General features: G+C 45.6%; 2 protein-coding genes across 2 annotated transcripts; one reads left to right on the plus strand and one right to left on the minus strand.

The window, feature by feature from the left end:
• Positions 1-1,394: 1,394 nt before the first annotated feature.
• On the minus strand, positions 1,395-8,577 carry NUDT21 (nudix hydrolase 21). Its single transcript, XM_050979068.1, has 7 exons — positions 8,435-8,577; positions 6,093-6,293; positions 4,859-4,922; positions 4,109-4,198; positions 3,402-3,477; positions 2,892-3,006; positions 1,395-1,686 (listed from the first exon to the last, which is right to left on the minus strand). The coding sequence occupies exons 1-7, from the start codon at positions 8,548-8,550 to the stop codon at positions 1,665-1,667; spliced, it is 684 nt and encodes a 227-aa protein (XP_050835025.1). The 5' UTR covers positions 8,551-8,577; the 3' UTR covers positions 1,395-1,664.
• A 75-nt stretch (positions 8,578-8,652) lies between these two features.
• On the plus strand, positions 8,653-16,396 carry OGFOD1 (2-oxoglutarate and iron dependent oxygenase domain containing 1). The gene is made up of 13 exons (XM_030227658.2): positions 8,653-8,925; positions 9,022-9,167; positions 9,263-9,309; positions 9,694-9,794; positions 10,192-10,308; positions 11,127-11,218; positions 12,270-12,395; positions 12,772-12,885; positions 13,198-13,277; positions 13,413-13,708; positions 14,583-14,705; positions 15,532-15,590; positions 16,152-16,396. The coding sequence occupies exons 1-13, from the start codon at positions 8,775-8,777 to the stop codon at positions 16,311-16,313; spliced, it is 1,614 nt and encodes a 537-aa protein (XP_030083518.2). The 5' UTR covers positions 8,653-8,774; the 3' UTR covers positions 16,314-16,396.
• Positions 16,397-18,530: the final 2,134 nt, after the last annotated feature.

Consider the following 18,530-nt stretch of genomic DNA (forward strand, 5'->3'; position numbering starts at 1 on the left):
GGAACACCCAAACCTACAGGCAGGGTAGCAGAGGAGCGCGCGTAGAGACTGCAGGAGCAGCGCTCTTCCACAGGCAGCCTGGAACGGGAATTAGTCGCAAACTACCGTGGAGTTAGGTGAAAGGTGCTCTTAAGTGCCAGGGCTCAAAAGCTGCACTCTGCTCCTTGTTCTTGCAGCACTTGACTTCCAGTCTTCCATCTGCCCTTCCTTACTTCCATGGGTAGAACGGGTTCTGTTTTTCGCTGCCCTGCTAGCTTTATTTCCCCTTGCTGGCAGCTAAGAAACCATACATTCTACTCACCATCTCTCTGGGCCTTCCATCCATAGCACCAAAGTGAACAGCCCTTGCACTACCTCTCCCCGCATTTTGCAGTACATTTGCTATACTGCACAGCTTCAATCTGACCAAAGCACCAAGCTGTCAGGATTGCTCTGTACATTGCTTCCCAGTGCAGATGGCAGCAGAGCCAAGCACTTTGGCAAGATTCAGTTCTCTTGGCAGCTGGCACTCTCCAACCCTGCCTTCATAAGAGGACAGTGCACAAGCAACAGTGCATCTTCTGATGAGAGGCAGAACTTGGAAACAAATCTTTGAAAGACTCATTAAGCAAAATCATGGAAGACTGAAAGCATTGGGAAGTGTCACATCCAACTAGACTTTATGTTTAGCCAAGCATGGAAAAACCTCAGAATTAGAAAGATTGATATTTACTGCCTACAAGAAACTGAAATGTTGGGAAAAAGCGGAAGTGTGGGTATCCCTTGCTGGATGAGACAGCACAGGACAGCATAACATGGAACTACTTGCATGTGGCATTGGCTAAGTGTTTCAGCATGACACTAGTTCTGTCCCATAGCTAAGGAAAAATATACAAAATTAACTTCACTTTCCCTATTTTAACTGTATCTCAGACCAGTCCAACAGAATTTTTGGGGTTGTTACCGTCTTAAGGGGGCACTGAAGGAGCAGATGCATGCTCCATCTCCTCCAAGCCCTGTACAAACAGATCAGTTCTTGTAAAAAAGGTAAAGGCTACACTTGCTTTTAAGTACTCATTCTCCCTCAAAAAAGCAGTTCTGATCTCCAAGTTAATTAAGACTCAAAACAATATTGAACCCACTTAAGCTAATTAATTTCTCCCTGATCCTAGAGATATTCACTGCTCAGGGATAAAGATCACACAGCATCTGAATGGGCCCTGAATGGCTTAGCTCCTCCTCATTCCAAGATCATCTGTATTCCTGAAGAAAAGTAATAAAGTTTAAAATATGCATCTAAAAGTAAGAGACAATAAGAAAAAATAAAACAACTAATAAACAGAAGGGAAAAAAACTAAAAAAAAATTTAACAAAAGAAAACAACAACAAAAACCAAACCAAACCCAAGACAAACAGAATCTTAACCATATTGTTTAATGTTGTACAAAACAAAAAATTGGTGAGTTTTACAATGAAAAGGGATTATAACACTGGTAGCCCATTGCCATCTCTCTAGCTAAACAGTTGAGATTCACTTCTCTGTTCATACCATAGAATGTTTAGTGGCCTTCAGGAACAGAATGACTTGAAAAAATCCTTGTGTCACAAATATTTGTGTCTCTACAGTTCAAAGCTGTGCTCACAGAGACGGCTTCTTCTCCTGGAGTCTTCAGGTACATAGGAATTCAGTTGTAAATAAAGTTGAACCTAAAATTAAAAGGATTATACCAGGTGAGGAGTTTTCATTCTCTTTTTTTTTTTTTAAGGGTATTTTTGAATGAATAAGCAAATGTTTTGTTTCTGCTCTGGATAACCTCCACCTGACAGGACAAAAGTACATTTTTTAATAAGACTGCTTTACAGTATAGCAGTACATATATAATTTTTAACAACTAATCCTACACTAGCATTGCACAACTGTCTCTTATGGTTGCAGAAGAACTAATTATTAACATTTCATCTCCTAAAACAGGTTCACAGTGAGAGTTACATTCCTCCATCAGCAACTCTTTTGCAGGATTTCTGCTGCTAGGCCAACCTTACATGTTCCAAGGGGAACATACAGACATACTGAAGAGAGACTTTTTCTCAGCTAAGTTTCATAAATAATTGTGGAAGCAAGCATCCATCTGAGCTTCCGGATGCCCAGCCTTTGGATGTGTCTGTTGCACCACTACCCAACCTGGGTAACAGACAGTGTTTTGCTGGTACTCAAGAGGAAGTACCTGCTGTCTTTAGAAGAGGGGAAGCCAAAATTTGGGCTTGAGAGAAAAATACTCAGCAGGAAACAAGAACATAGTGCTGGCAACACCAGCACTCACATACTTTTTTCATCGTAGGTAGGTGACAGAGATACTTTCCTGAGGAAGAGCTGGCAGGCTGTGGGACTCCTGGCATGCCTGAACACTCTCTCAAGTAAGAGACCAGTGAGACTAATGAGCTCTGGAGAGATGAGCCACAAGTCATTTCCAGGTGAGAAAGTAAAAGCATGTCCCTACAGATATCTGTGTCAGAAAGATGCTACACTTCATTAACTCTACTAGAGAGTGTAAAAACCCACCACATTTAACCAGCACAAAGCTGTGATAACATGCATACCTAACTCAGTGCTTCAAACTCACATCCTGGCTTTAACTCTCCAGCTGTCCCCAACAGCTCCAAGAAGCTATTCCTCAATCTGTGCACAGCCTCATTCTCACTGTCTTCCATATCTTCCTTAGCTACAACTGCTAGATAGGACTTCAGTGCTAGCCAGTTGTGATCAGTGCCTCTAAAGTGTCCACCCAGCTCATCAGAAGCAGAATCTTTGGGACAGATGTCACCTTTTCAAGTTGGCTTCTGTAGCACCTTGCCTTGCTCTGATGTCCCACAGCAAACATGTTCCCAAGAACCACTATACAAGTACAACATACCTGCTCAAAAGTTGAGGAAGGCTGGAGATAATAGGTCCATATCCTGGTGCATTGTCATAGAGCTCAAACAATGGTGCAGCAACCAGCTTGTAATTTTTGGGGACTGCAAACAAAGCTAAAAACAAATACAAGTTAGTGAATCAGGAAAACCAGCACACATACAGCCAAGGTATCATCGTCCCCCACAGACCTCAAAACAAGTTCACTACATGGAGCACTCAAGCAGGTTTATTCCTTTTCTAGTTAAATATGGGATTCACATCCTGTACACAGATTGATGCAGGAGCAAGAATGAAAATTTACTAGAACTCATGTTCAAAGGATCATCTACCTTCAAAACAAATACCAGCATTTAACTTTGTTAGTGATCAACCACAAACAACTGGAAGCATACACATCTTGGTTTAACATACCAAAACAAACACAATCACAACTTTGTTTTCCTTGGGTGAAATGCACACATTTAAACATTGTTACAAATACAACCCTTTGATGCAAACAAACACTTACCCTTTTCTTGAAGCTGGACCAAAAAAAGCTTTTTGTGTTCTTTTGGCTTTGTAATATGAGCTGGGATGTATGGGTACTAGAAGAAAAATGGTAAAAAACAGTTGTACAGAGCGTTGAAAATATTGTGTAATTTTAAGTGCCACTTTATAAATTCAGTGTGTCATATATTGTTCTTTCATGGCATCAGATAAAGAAAACCATTTTCCTAAGAAAGTATTTAAGAAAGAAATGCTGTTGTTGTCAAAACTATTGACAGGCTCTGAAGTGGCACCAATATCACAAGCAGTTAAAACAACTCAATAAAACAGAAATGCATAAAAACAAACTAAGCAAGGATCTTCAATATTAAAGCCCTTAGAAAGAGGGTAGTGAGACTAGGGCATCTGTTCCATAAGCAGCAGTGCAAGGTCTCCATTGTGGATACAAAAGGAATTTAAATAGTGCATATGTCTCAGCATAGAATTGGAAGCTACTGCATCCAGTGGTTTCTCATCCATCAGGACAGGTGTGAGAAGGGAGACAGGAATTTCCATTTTAAAAAGTCTGTAGCTTCTCTTCTGTCATAGAAAGGAGATGAAATAGACAAACCCCAGAAACACTAATTGCTCATGCAGCAGGTACTCAATAAGCCCATGTGAAAGTTGAAGGCTTTTAGAAGTACAGACAGAACTTGACCAAAGGAGATGGAAGCCCACAGGAGTACTCACCTGTGGAGGTTCAAAGTTTGGTCTCCACCAGTTGCCAATGCAGTCATCAATCACCCAGTCTTGCTGAACACCATCCTGACGACCCAGTATCTATCAAAAATCCAGTACTAATCAGACCTCAAACTACCTCAAGGAAATTGTTTTAGTAAACACATACTGGAAGCACAAAGACTTGCTGTAATATGTGTCTGATGTAGCTCATAACTGCTCTGAGACAGCTTTCAATAGAATTGTAAAGTATTTTTGTATAAAGTGAGATTTTTTAGTAAAAGCCTCAACTGGTATGATAAGGGCACTCTAGAAAGCTTTTCAAAATCTATGCTGTACTCAGCTGGACTGAGTCCTATCAGACCAATGGGAAAAATGAAATACGTTGTTACATTATCTAGCAGAATTAATTTAGCTACTTGGAGAAAATGGTGCATTGGGACCACTATCTCAAAGGCAAGTCCCCAGCAGTTGTCCTCCACAACATATCTTATTGCTCATCTCTACACTCACTTGCCTGAAGCCAGTCAGAAAGCAAAGCTGCAAATGAACACAGGACTTGAGTAGCAGGTAGGAGTCAGCCACATTCATGATGCAGATAAATGAAAACTTGACTGCTTTATTTGTTAACTACCTGAGAACATCACAAAAGCAACAAAATAACAACAGTGGTAAGAAAACTACTCTAATGCTTTAGCTTATTCTGGTAATTCTAAAACAATGCAACATTCTGCTACAGCAACATAATGAAAGCAAACAGACCTCTGTCATTAAGCGTTTGAGCCCTTCTACCTCATCTTCTCCTGGATTGAGTTCACCACCAGGTCTGTTAAAATAATCAGTGATGAAAGGCAAAGTTATTTTATTGCATTTACCAATATTCACAGGCAAGTTCCAGTGTGCTTCCAGGCAGGGAGTGACAAATTCACATATGGCTCTTAAGTCAGAAGTTCCAGAACTAGCTTTGCTGAATTTGAAGACAGCAGCATAGCTTTCACCACAACTGAAACTAAAATGGCTATTTATGTCCCTTAAAAATAACTACTGCATTAAATACTTTTAGTTCAGCAGGACAAACTGTAACAATACACATGAAAATAACTCAGACCCTTATAGGGTAAAGTTTTAACAATAATAACCAGAAGCTGAAGGGCTGTAAATACTGCCTGTATTTGTTCTTATCACAAAACCAGCACTCACTGAAGCATACAGAAAGCAGAAAATAAAACTCATGTGGGAAAATGATGCAAGATTATTCATTTTCATCATTACAGCATTTTGCAAGTCATTTACAGTCTTGCCTAGTTTGTCCTCAACAGCCCTTCAAATCAAGATGTAATGTCAAAAACAAATCTAGATGTAAAATTAGACTTAACACACAAACAAAATTGAGAACAATATAAAATGTTAGAACAAGAATGTAACATGAGACAAGTCAAGGCCATCTAGTTTAAAAAAGAAAATCACCACCATCACTACAACCATATTCAATCACTAAAACTTCACTCTGGCTGTGATAACTATGAGATGAACTGAAGCAATTTTCTCAAATTCAGACACCTACCCTTCTTGCTATCCCAGCTCAGCCATTAGTTTGTAAACAGGAATCATTCTGCATTTACAGGGGGTTAGTCCTTGGCCTCCACCTGCCCATTTTTATGGGCATAGCATAAGCTACTGAAGCATAACAGTTTTCACAACGCAAGTACAACACACCAACTGCTGATAATGAGTTTTAAACGAGATTTTACTGTAGTGATGCACTGTAACTAAGATTCCCAGTCAGTTCCAAACTAAATCCTCTCCCTCATAAGAAGAGTCAAACACACTTTAGATTAAAACACCACCATTCAAAAAATACTTTCCAGACTAAGTCTTTACAAGCAATGAATCCCATTCAAAACACTGAGCAGTTGGCCAAAGTTTAACCTCTAGCCCACATGTTTAGTGGTCTGTGACAATAAACTGAAGTTACACTTAGGAAACAGATACTTACAGCTTGAAAAAAGTTGTACCCAGCTGCAGTAACAGCACGTGGGGCAGCCTGTGCTCATGCACAATCAGAACTCCTTCCACTGTCCGCCTCATGCCAATCTTGTCAAACTCTTCTCTCATGCGCTGAAACCGAGCTGCCACAGAGCTGTCCTTCTCATACAGGGGCTCCTTTGTGCCAAACGTGTAATTTGTCAGAGGATACCTGTAAGGAGGAGAAAAAATGTTACTGCATAACAAGAAATCTAAATTTAAATCCCCATGACACAGTGTCTAGCTTGAGGCAGACCCTTCACTCTTGATGGGTAAGTCACAGTGCAGGGCTAAAATCTTTTTTGTGGCTTATGAGGCCCCTGCCCCAGGGAGATCTGCACTATGGAACACCAAGCACAGACAGTCCTGTTGCACTCTAGCCTGGTGCAGGCTCTAAAGAGGGAAAAGAAGCACAAAACCAACTGTCATTCAACAGCCACCCTCTTTGATCTCCACACTGCAGGGAAATGCTCTGAAAGGAGCTGGAAAAGAGACTGGAGAAAAAGCTCTGCTGGGAAGGAAGGAAGCAGCACAGGACTGCAGGTTTTATTCTGCAGATGTTATCAGAGCCTGACAACTAAACTGTTAGAAGTGGTTTTGTTTTGAAGTGGGAAATCAGACATGTGGATCACAGAAGAGGAGAAATGCTGAGTTTCTGAGAACAGGGTTGGGAGCCTGGGATAGGATCAAGAGTGTGAGCAGATCCCTCTGTTGGGCTGGTGCTGGGCCCCTGCACTCCTGTGACAGTGCAGCGGAAACTGGGCGATTTCTCCAGGTAAGAGGGACTGAAAACAGAGAGAAAGGAAAAGTTAAGCAAGAAATGGGTCAGTCCAAGACAGCACAGAGGGCAACAGGGGAGTGTTATTGTACCATTAAATCCATGTAACAGAGAGGTCTGATGGTAGGAGACCTGGAGGAAAGACAGAATCACCTAGCTAAGTCAAAAAGGAGAAGAAAATGGTTCTGGGCAAAGCAGTGGTTTTACTGACTTGTGGCACACAGACACTGAATTAACAGAATGAAGGATTGATGTTTTCCTTGAAATGCTTCTTGGCATGGATTCTTTCCCCAAACATGTCAAACTTTAGTAGCATACCTTCTTCCCCCCTCAAATTCCAGCCCCCCCTCCTCCTCCTCCAATTTACCTCATGTTTTAAAGTGGTTAAAATAACAAGCCAGTTACCACTGTGAGAGCCTTTTCTCATGTAGACAAGTGAGCCAAAACAACCAGCTTCCAAATCACAGGTTCATTTACTAACAAGCTCCCCTACTTTCACTTATAGTTTAAAAGCATCTACATTTCTTTTTCCCTTCATTTCCATTTTTAGATACACGAATGGCTTTAATAATAACAACCTATTATGCTAACCCATACTATATTAATGTGGGTGCATTAGTCTGTGCATCAAAACACTCAGCCTTGACTTAAAAAAATGCTGCTGGTAACACAGCTTCATGATGAGTCTTTGCTTCAGAAACCCAGTAGAAATATTCCAATTTCTAGAGTTCATAGTTGAATTTTCACATGACTCTGAATAAACTCACCTACACCAAAAGAACACAGAAGTGTCAGTGATTAATAGCTAAAATTGAATATTGACTGTTGCAGCTAACATTTGCTGGTTTTTGCAACTTGACAGATGCACTTAGCAAAGAACACAACCCAAATCCACCAGATTTACTAGAAGAAGCAAAAATATATGACTTCTCATAAAAAATTCATGAATACTTATTAGTAAGTATAGTTTGTATCTATGACTATTTTCTGTGGTAAGAAACACTCTGAATTTTAACTCCAACACCTGTCTGTACCAGACAATCCACAAATACCAGGCACATCCAGACACATCCTACTGACTGCCCACGGTCAGCCCATCCCAGCGAGGCCAAGAAAAATCCCTGTCTCTATACCGCCTTTCTGGATGCCTATGAGAGCACGAAAATGGGATGCTCACCACACCTAAACCTTGCCTGTGTTTCCTAGGGTTCGCACCTCCCGAGCCAGACGCTGTTTCTAAGCACTAAAACATTTACACCGAATATTCCACACTCCCACCAAGGCCGGCAAGCCCTCGGCCCCCTCCGTACCCTCGGTACCCTCAGCGCGGCACAGCAGCCCCTGTCAGGGGGGCGGGCCCCCATCGGCACTCGGGCTCTGCCGCCGCTGTGCCCCCAGCCCTCCGAAGGGCCGGGACCCTCCAGACCTCGCACGGCGGGCACTGAGGGAAAACCCCGCCGAGGGAGCGGGGACGAGCTCGCCAGCGGGGCGGGACGGGAGGGGGCAGAGCCGGGCAGGCCCGAGGCGGCGCTCACAGGTTGATGGTCCTTTCCAGCGTGAGCGGCTTCGTCTGCTGGATGTACTTGTTCCCGAACTGGTTCACCCCGCGGGGCCAGCCGGTCTGCGAGCGGTTGGGCGGCACCACAGACATGGCGAGAAGCGGCGGGAACGGGCGGCGGGAACGGTCAGTCACTTCTGGGCGCGGGAGCGGCGTCCGCCATTAACACCCGCCCAGCCCTCAGCGCCGCGCGCCGCCTGCTGGGACCAACCGCGCTCCGCCCCGCCTTTCCTCGCTCATTGGCCAACGGCTTCCGATTGGCCACAGCGGGCGAAGCGCGGGGACCGCAGGGAGTTGTAGTCCGGCCGGACGGTACCATGGCCACCAAGCGTCGCGGAGCGGTGGCGCCGGCGGCGGCGAAGCGCGAGAGGCACGAGCCGCGCGCGGAGCTCTGCGCGGCCCTCGGGGACGCGGCGCTGCGGGAGCGCGCGGGGGCGGCCTGGGCCCGCGGGGAGCGGCTCCGGCACGGTACGGCGCGACCGGGCCCGCGGGGAGCGGCTCCGGCACGGCACGGTACGGCGTGGCCCGACTCCCCGCCCCTCACCGACGGCCTTTCTCTTGCAGAAGCGGTGGTGCTGGAGCCGGCCCCGTTCCGGCACGGTGTCATTCACGATTTTCTGGCGGGCTCGGCTTTCGCGGAGGCGCTGCGGGATGAACTGCTGGGTCTCGGCTTCCGCGGGCGGAGCAACGACCTCCTCTCGCTGCGGCAGGTGGGCCCAGGGCCGAGCTGAGCCCGGCCGGGCCGAGCTGCGCCCAGCCGAGCCACCCTAACCCCGTCCCTTTTCTCTTCCATGGGCCGCCGCAGTCCGAGGAGCTGGGGGCAAGCCCGGAGCCCCACGTCGCTGCCCTGAGGTAAAGCGGGCTCCCGGCTCTGCCTGCTCAGAGTGTGGGAAGAGCCGTGGTGGCTCCACAGGGAGGGCTGGGCCCGCCTTCTGCCCCCATAGTCGGGCCAAAAACCGGCCCTGGAGCGCTGACACTGAAGTCTGTTCAGCTTTCATCCATAGCCAGCTCTCCTGCACCTTCCGACTGGTTGCGTGCTTGCTGCTGGTTATTGCCAGCAGTGCTGTGAGCACTGAGCTGTTTTCCTGGCCAGCACCTGTGTGGTTCTACAGAAACACAGTCACTCACAGCAACAGCACCTGTAACTGTTTAAGCAGTTGGCAGGGAGGCAATAAATTAGTTTAATCTATGTTTTATAACACAGGAGGACACTTACTTGTGTGCTTATCTTCCCAGGCATGCTCTGTGTGAAGAATTCCAAGTGTGGCTTTCTGCTGTGACCCAGATAGTGCTGGAGCCAACTATTGACATATCCTGTGCTAAATATGAATATACTGGTCAGTCTATAAGTGATCCTTTACCTAAAGCTTCTGTACACGTGTAGGGAACAAAATGTCTATAGAACATCTAATTTTATTCTAGTTCCAGAGTGTCCCAGAGGCTGTCAGCAGCAAAACAGTGTCTGAAAATGAAGTACAAATGATGAAATCTGTTGCTAGTGTATAACTGCTTGTACCTTCAGAGTGGCCTGATCTGTCAATTGCAGTGCAGTCCCACAGAAGTGAATCTTGCAGATCTCAGGCTGGTGATGCTGATGACTGAAAATGTAGTTCTTGTAAAGAACATGTTTTTTCTTGCTACATCCTTGTAAAGGCAAAGCTGGGAAGCAGTTGTTGGAATGAATCGTGCATGTACTGGAAAGATGCTAGAGCAGCAAAACGTGTGTAATTACAGATGTGTTGCTGTGCCACGATGATGAACTAGAAGGTCGGAGAATCGCCTTCATCCTGTACCTTGTCCCACCCTGGGAGAAAAGTGACGGGGGAACGTTGGATCTGTACAGCACAGACGGTAAAAGCTCCAAGCCCAGCCTCAGGTGGATGGAAAAGATGAAGCTCATGTGCCCCTTGCAGCAATTCTCACCTCAAACAGTAGAAAGGAGATAAGGAGTTTCTCCTTTGTTCAGAGAAGCTGATGTATAAGTGTGTCCCTTAGGGATGGGCTGTAGCAGGCTTTGCAGACAGTGCTAACAGGCAACAGCAGACAAACTTTTGGAAGGGTCAAGAGTAGAGACAGGATGGAAGCGATGCCAGTAAATGTGCTTGGAACTCCAGACTGATGACAATAACTTCCCTTTCCAGCAGCAGAACCACAGAATGGTTTGGGTTGGAAGGGATCTTAAAGCTCACCTTGTTCCAGCCTACCTGCTGTAGGTAGGGACGCAATCTACTAGAGCAGGATGCTGCAAACCCCATTGAGCATTTCTAGGATGGGGCATCCACAGTTGCTCTGGGCAACCTGTACCAGTGCCTCACTGCTCATAGTAAAGAATTCCTTTCTAATAGCTAATCTAAACACACCCTTTGTTTGAAGCCATTCCCCCTTGTTCTGTTATTCCATGCCCTTGTCTTCATGCCCATACCCCAAGTTCTACAGCAGTGGTAGCTCCTTTTGGCCCTGGAAGAGGCTTAAAGTTGCCCCAGAACCTTCTCTTCTCAAACTGAACAGCCCCAACTCTTCCTGTCTCCATGCAGAGGTGCACTGATTCCTCAGCAAGCCCTTGCTCTGAGCTCCATTCCTTATGCCCAGGTGTCCCACCAGTCACAGAATCATGTTGTCAGAGAGAAGTCCCAGTTCATATCTTAACCAGAGTATGTTTTCTTCCTCAGAACACTTTCAGCCACAGCAAATCACCAAGTCATTAGTGCCTTCATGGAACACCCTGGTTTTCTTTGAAGTGTCTCCAGTTTCTTTCCACCAGGCAAGGAGCTGTCTCTTGTTAATTTTTCAATCCTCATTGTTGTGGTTATTCATTCTGTGTGTTATTACAGTTCTGATGGGGAGGGAGAAGAACTGTGGGTAGAGTGGGTACTTGTGCTAAGTGCTGTGTGCTAAAGAGAGGGCTTCAAGGACTTGACAGAGGACAAGAACCAACAAAGCCAAATTTAAACCATCAGTCTAGCTGCATCATCCTGGGAAAGAAAAATTTCCATTTCTATTTTGTGTTACTTTCCTGGCAAGCCACTGCTGTGAATTTTGCTCTCGCTTGTTTCTGTTTGTTGGCTTGTTTTAAACTAACTCACATTTTGATATGGTGGTCATGACTTTGCTCCAGAAGAGCTTCTCAGGTCATCCATCACCTTGCCAACAGTGCAAGGGCACTGTGCAGATCTGGCTGTACCCCCTCAGTGACACAGACATGGTGTAGTGCCCTACAGCAGAAATGCTGATACAGTTAAGCAGTACTCTGTGACACTTGTCAGGAAAAAGCATGGGAACAGAATGAATAATTTGGGCATCTGCATGACACAAATGCCTGACTGAAATCTGACACTCCTGTGTACCTAATTGTACCAGGGACTGTATCAAACAGGGCCAGAGAGCAGAAGACTGGAAAGGAAGATGATCAGTGATATAGGTTGGGCATGTCCTGACCTAGGCCACTTTAGGGGGCTGTTCTTTTGTCATTTATCTCTTACAGTTGTTAATTAAGAGCAGCATCTACTTGGTCACTGCCCTGATTGTTTTCAGGTAGTGATTTAATTTTGTCTTAAAAATCCATGACTCAGAGCTCTCAGAGGAAGAGAGAGAATGGATTCTCTGTGAGCTTGGAGTAAAAGCTTAGACTGGAATTCTGGAAACCTGCAACGGACTTGAGGACAATAGGCCTCTCTCTGATAATCTGTCCTGGTCTAGGCCTGTCTGACATTTCTGTGTATGCAGTGGGCTCTCAGGAGCAGAGTCCATCTCCTGTCAGGAGTTTGCTGGTCCCTGTGTGACAGTGAGTGCTGCCCCATCGTTCCCTTCTGCAGGTGTCGGAAGTTCTGTCGCGGAAGTGCCGCCTGTCGGTGAGCGGTTGGTTCCATGGCCCGTCCGTGGCCAGGCCTGCACGGCACGTTGAAGCCCCCTTGGCCAGGAGCCCACACATCCCCTATGATGTGAGTAACAAGCCTACATCTGCATATCTGCATTTCTGTCTCTGCCCTGTGCTTGTAATACCTGTTAGGGAATGCATCAATGCACTGGGGATGCTTTAATCTTTATCCCATTCTCCTTTTCATTTCCTGTTGATAAGTTTGTATCCAGTTTCTTTTTTATGTTTCTTTGTATGTTTTACATACCTACAGTAGTTCAGTTTTACATACCTACAGAAGTTCAGTTCATTGCACCACAGAGAATACTGTGGTGCAATGAAATAAGGCAGTGGAGTGTGTTTTTGTGTAGGAATCCAGCTCTGTTGCCAGCTCGGTAGGGGGAATTGGGGAATCTTCTTCACTTCTCAAAATTCAGTGTTCTAATCCATTTCCCTTCCAGCATGAAATATTATATGAGTGGATCAATCAAGTTTATTTGGACCTGGACTCCCAAGCTCAAATCCAGGAGGAATTTGAGGAGCGATCAGAAATTCTCCTGAAAGACTTTCTTAAGGTGAGCCCAGTGATTCAATTTGATGTGATCTGCCAGAACTGGTCAGAGGGCTGGCAGTACCACATGGCACAAAGGCCGGGAAAGGTCTTGCTGGCATATCCAAAAACACCTTCTAAGTTTCACACCTAAAGGAGAATGGACCAGGTGACCTCCAGAGGCCCTTTCCAACCTCAACCACTCTGATTCTGTGGAATGATCCCCTCTGACTGCCTGTACACTGCGGCATCAGGACTCAGCAAAAATAAAACACTTGTCTTCAACCTTGTTTTCTTGGGAGCTAAATGTTCACATTTCTGCATCTCTTTCTCCTAGAAAGAGAAATACCAACAACTATGTGAAGCATTGGAGAGCAAAGAGATCCAGTGGGGTAGTCGGGGGCCAGCCAATAAAAGGTGAGGAATGACAGCACGCTGCACTGGTGATCAGGCTGAGCAGGAGCTGCCATGAGGCTGCACTGGTCAGTGCTATTGTTCTAGATGTGGTCCTTGTTGGCTCTCCCACAAGGAGATACATCTGCTGTCTTTCAGACTCTATGAGGCAGCAGAGGAAGACAGCCTCCCGGACACCCTGAAGAAATTCCTGCAGCTGCTGCACTCTGAGGCCTTATTTTTACTGCTTTCCAACTTCACTGGCCTGAAACTGCACTTCCTGGCTCCCTCTGATGAGGATGAAGATGCTGGGGAGGGACAAGCAGCAGACACCAGTGGGCACAGCAGTCCCAAACCTGAGCAGGAAGAGACTGAACAACCAGCTAATGGCAATTCCCATCAGCCACACCAGCCTGAGAACACCCCTGAAGCACAGGACGGTGAGACGCAGAGCAGTGAGTAGAGCAGCTGCAGTGTGAAAGGATTCAAACATAATTCCCAGTGATTTTCATGGAACTAGGGTTTCACCTTGTACTGCAACCAGCACAAGGCACCAGCACAAATGTGGGACTTGAAGCATTTTAGACTGATTATCTGAAATCAGTTACCATTGCAAAAGAATTTGAAGTAAATCAATGACTAATTTGAGGATACCCTTCTGAACAGACCTAAGTCCTAAGGGCAGGACTTTTGGGGGGACTGTTAATCTTTTGTCAATAGTTATGTGGTTTCTACATCTACAGACCCTTGCTTCATATAAAGCGTATTCTTGTATGAGATAATAAATCCAAAAGAGAAAGATGAGCAGCTCAAAAGTAAAGCAATTTTAGAATTAGAAAATTAATACCTAAAACTAGGATTCAGCCTTTCAGAAAACACTTAGTTGAATTTAGTTGTCAGTAGACACAACGATGAAAGATTAGATTAATTTTGGATTTTGACTGGTGTTTATTTAAAACCAGCAGCTCTGAAGTTAAGGGTAGAATTTTTGAAAATGCTCATCGTGCACTAAGTCAGACAAGTTACTGGACACTGGAATAAAAGGTAATAAAAAAACCAAGTCCTACTGAAAAAATCCCCACCAGAATAGTTACCAGGAGCAAAGGCTGTATGGAACAAATATTGGTCCCACTCCTACACATTTTGTTTGAAGTACCTAACCTAGAGTTACCTCTAGGAAAGATACTGACGTGATATGTGGTTTTACCCTTTTCCACTGGGGCCAGCTGACAATTTCACAGTGGTGTGAGATGACTGAGCTCCTCTAACGCTTTGAGCTCAGCTGATGTGGTTTCATGGCTCTCCCTGGGTGTTTGTGCCCTCTCCTAGGCTCAGGCACCCCTGTGTGTGCAGGGGAGCTGCGACGCTGGACCCACGGGCACTACACTCTTGTCCACGACTCTCAAGCCACAGAATTTGCTCTTGACCTGCTCTTCTTCTGTGGCTGTGAAGGTAAGTGTATGAGAGAGAGATGTCAAACTGTCCTTTTACAAGGTTTGCATAAAGGAATGACTTCTGACTTCTCAGCAGTGCTAAAACAGTCATAATTTCCCTGTTTTTTCTTACAAAGTCTACAGACACCTTCTTACATAGAAGGTGTCTGTAGACTTTGTCCTAGTCCTCACTTTGGTATAAACCCTGTTTCAGTAGTCCTCATGCAAAGGTTTGGGATTGTGGCCTTGGAATCATCTCTGGCCTTTCCCGCTTGCGCCAGGAGGTGGCGCTTGGGCAGAGGGAAAGGCTGAGCCTCCCAGACCTTTCCTCTGCTAGGCAATGGCTCTGGGCAGGCTGGGGGGTCAGCTGGCCACAGTAACCAGGAGTGTTCCACCACATTTCTCATCAGAATTATCATTACACCTCCCATTCACAAAGCCTAGCGTTTTCAAAAGTTACTTTAGGCATACCTAAGCATTTTGGGTTGATTGCTAGTTAGACAGTGGTAAAAAAAAAATCTAAACACAAGCATTTTAGACCAGATGAGGCCAGCATGTACAGCTGATTTAAATCTTTTGGCATATCTGCTAGGGCAGAACTGTTCTACAGATGAGGAACAGTGCACCAAACAACTTTAAATAGCCCATCTACCATAAAAGGCAAATCCAGTACATTTGCTTCAAGTTGTTTCTGAACAGAAGAAAACAAATAGACTGGCAGGAGGTCAATACTTACCCTATATCCAGTATCTGGGGAGTGGGGTGAAAAAGTGGCATCTCCTGGAAGGCTGCATGGAACCTGGACAGCACTGAGGTTTCTAAGAATCTTTCTTTCCTATTTTAAGACTGGGATCCTGAATATGGTGGCTTTACTTCCTACATTGCTAAAGGTGAAGATGAAGAGGTAAGGACCCCAGATAAAATCGGATAAAGCTGTTTAGGGTGGAGAGACATAATTACACTTTGTCATAATGCCAACATGATGCTGAGGGTGCTCAGTAGCACACTGGAGCCTCCTTGCCCCAGTCACTGCTTGTGGGCAAAGCTCTGGCCTCAGCTTCAAGAGGCTGCTGTTTACCTAAAGCATGAGACCTGGGCCCTGAGAGTGCCTCACAACACCTGCACCCAGGTGTTAGGGAAGCCTGCCTTGAAGGGACACAAGGCTGTAGCAGGGATAACACTTGTCCAGGGAAGTGCTGTTCACTGGGGTCCCATTCAGCATCAGTACTAGGACAGTGCTGAGCAGTCATACTAGTAAGAAGTCCAGAAGCCCTTAATATAACTGCTTATAACTGTATAACTGCTTCAGGTAAAGGGTATTAAAATGAAAATAGTGTTACAGTTAATTTTCTAACACCAGCCCTTTGTTCTAACTAACTTTTGAAACTGTTTTGTTTTTTCTTAAGAATTTTATCAAAGCTATTTTTGTGAAATTGATTTCCTTCCTTATCTTTGTGTCCTTCAGCTGTTGACAGTGAATCCAGAGGACAACTGCTTGGCCTTAGTTTATAGAGACAAAGAAACTATGAAGTTTGTGAAATACATCAACCATCGAAGCTTGGCACGCCTGAACAAGCATCCAAACAGAACAGGATTTTGGGATTTTTCCTTTGTCTATTATGAGTGATGGTGTGGTGTGACCACTGTCACAGAGAACAGTGGTGGGTGGTGGGCAGGTTCCCACCCGGATGTTCAGCTCTGACCTAAGCACAGACAAACTTTGCTCATGCAACTCCATCACGGTGCATAATATGGGGACAGGTGGTTTTTTTAACTGCAGAAAGGGGAATTCAGTCTTTTCCAGAGTCCATTGTAACACACTCTCAACTGCTTTTAATGCTCTGTGGGTGAGGTTGTCACACAGCTGTCACCTTTCCAGCTGTTCTCTCATGGGAGCAGCACAGTGCCATCTCTGACCCATCAGGGTGAGAGTTACAACTGTCCATTGCCCCAAGCTGCTGACTGATTTTATTAAAAAAAAAAAAAAAAGGAAATGGGTCAGTTAAATGTTTCATACACTGGTCAAGCAAGTTTTATTAGAAAATGCCCAAGACATTTTCTGGGGCATAACTGTGTTACTGGTGTTCCTGAGACAAAAATAAAGGAGCCGCCGTGGGAAATATGAGGTTTTTCCAGCTGCACAACTCTGTAGTTGGGAAGGAAGACAGTGAGGCTATAAAGGCATTGGGAAGGACTTGGCACCATAACAAGGAGCAGGACTTTATTGTGCTAAATGCTGTGCAGACAGACCTAAATGCAGCCCCTTTTCCAAAGAATTTACAGTTAAACAGCCAAGAAGAAACCTGCTCCTGCACACTCTCCTTGGGTGGGTGTGCAGATAGCTAGGCTCCAGCCTCAGAACAGGGGCCAGGGACTGGAAGTAGGAATGAGGCAACTTACCTTTTACTGGCTTGGTGTCCACAGGTAGTAGGAAGGTCACCAAACAGCATGGCCTTGTGTCCTTTTTGTAATGTCCTGGGATCTCCTGGGTGTTAACATGGCTTCTGTCACTGGAGATCAGCTCAGATCTTTTGAGGCAGCAGCCAGCCAAGTCCTCTGGTAAACACTGCAAGAAAGGCAGTGAGTGTGGCCTTGGTGCAACACCTCCCTCCCTGCACATTTTCAATACTGTGCACCTGCCCCACATTCGCTGCAAGCAGGACTTTGCCAGACTCACCTCTGAGGCGTCCAGCCCACCAAGAGGTGCAGCAGAGCTGTACCAATGCTTCAGAAGACAGCCAGAGTACAGAACACACTGCTGGAGGCTCGGCCCTGGTCTGCACCTGCTTACCTGAAACTCAGAGGCAGGTGTTCTTGCAGCTCATGCAAGCCAGACAGTGCAGGCCACGGGCTTGCAGTGAGCTGGTGAGTGTGCACGTTTCATTGCTCCTGTCTCTCCTGGGCGGGGAGAGGGCAGCTTTGGATGAAAGTCTGCTCCTTCTCCCATTCCAGGCCTGTTGTTAGAGGCCACCACAGTGGTGTAAAACCACAGCTGGCAGTAGAGGAGCAGTAAACTCAAAGCAAGGCTCACTGTTGCCATGAGTACTCTGCACCCTTTCCAGCAGGTGGGATGTCCTGTGGCATGTCTGTATGAAGATAGAGGAGCAACAAGCTTCAGCTTCCATCCCAATACACAAAGTTCAAAAAACGAACCCCTGCCATTGCTTCCAAAGGGAAAGGCATCTCAGCCCCTGCAGGAGCCAGAGCAAGGGGCCAGCACTGCTGTTAGAGAGTGCTGTGCAGGACTCTCTAGGCCCAGTGTCAGTTCCATCCCAGATGATGAGCAGCTGCTCAGTTCTAGCTACTCCCTCATGCTCTGTTGGGCAGGAAGGATGGCTGGGAGGTGGTTGCCCCAAGCTGCTGTTGCAAGATCTTGTTCATATTCTGACTCATTTCCTGAAGCCAGCATCTCTGTGCGCTGCCAAAACTCTCTTGCTTGGTTTTAATCTTCCTTTGCCACTTACAAAGACAAGGGGATGAAGCTAGAAACAAATCCTGAAGTGAGGATAGAACCCTTTGCATCATGGTTTCTGAGGTACTTTTCTGCCTATTGGGGCAGCAGCTCTTCCTGGGAAGAAAGCAGTCCTTAGAGAAACAAGTTCTTATTCTGAGCTCTCCCCTATAATGAGACAAATAATGGAGGTTTCAAAGAAAAAAACCCAAAATTATTTGGGTAGTTTGGAATAAAAGTGACAGACAGCTATTCACAGCATAGTCTGCTAGGCAAAGTTGGGAGTAAATTAATTAACAAAACAAAGTTACTTCTTTGACTGCATTGTGAGCCTAACAATATGCTTGGTGGATCTTGGAACATCCTTCCAGGAGATTGGGAAGAAGTCGAGCT

Source organism: Serinus canaria, chromosome 11 (assembly GCF_022539315.1).
Source record: "Serinus canaria isolate serCan28SL12 chromosome 11, serCan2020, whole genome shotgun sequence".
Classification (NCBI taxonomy): Eukaryota; Metazoa; Chordata; class Aves; order Passeriformes; family Fringillidae; genus Serinus; species Serinus canaria.

Excerpts from the sequence above, each read along its gene's own strand:
- NUDT21 (XM_050979068.1), bottom strand. The coding sequence starts at position 8,550 with ATGTCTGTGGTGCCGCCCAACCGCTCGCAGACCGGCTGGCCCCGCGGG. Across the intron at positions 4,923-6,092 it reads GGTACAACTTTTTTCAAGCT|ACCTGGTGGTGAACTCAATC; the intron begins GTAAGTATCTGT and ends TTATTTTAACAG. Across the intron at positions 1,687-2,891 it reads CTTCCTCAACTTTTGAGCAG|GTTCAACTTTATTTACAACT; the intron begins GTATGTTGTACT and ends TTTTAATTTTAG.
- OGFOD1 (XM_030227658.2), top strand. The coding sequence starts at position 8,775 with ATGGCCACCAAGCGTCGCGGAGCGGTGGCGCCGGCGGCGGCGAAGCGC. Across the intron at positions 9,795-10,191 it reads TGCTAAATATGAATATACTG|ATGTGTTGCTGTGCCACGAT; the intron begins GTCAGTCTATAA and ends GTGTAATTACAG. Across the intron at positions 11,219-12,269 it reads CTCCAGTTTCTTTCCACCAG|GTGTCGGAAGTTCTGTCGCG; the intron begins GCAAGGAGCTGT and ends TCCCTTCTGCAG.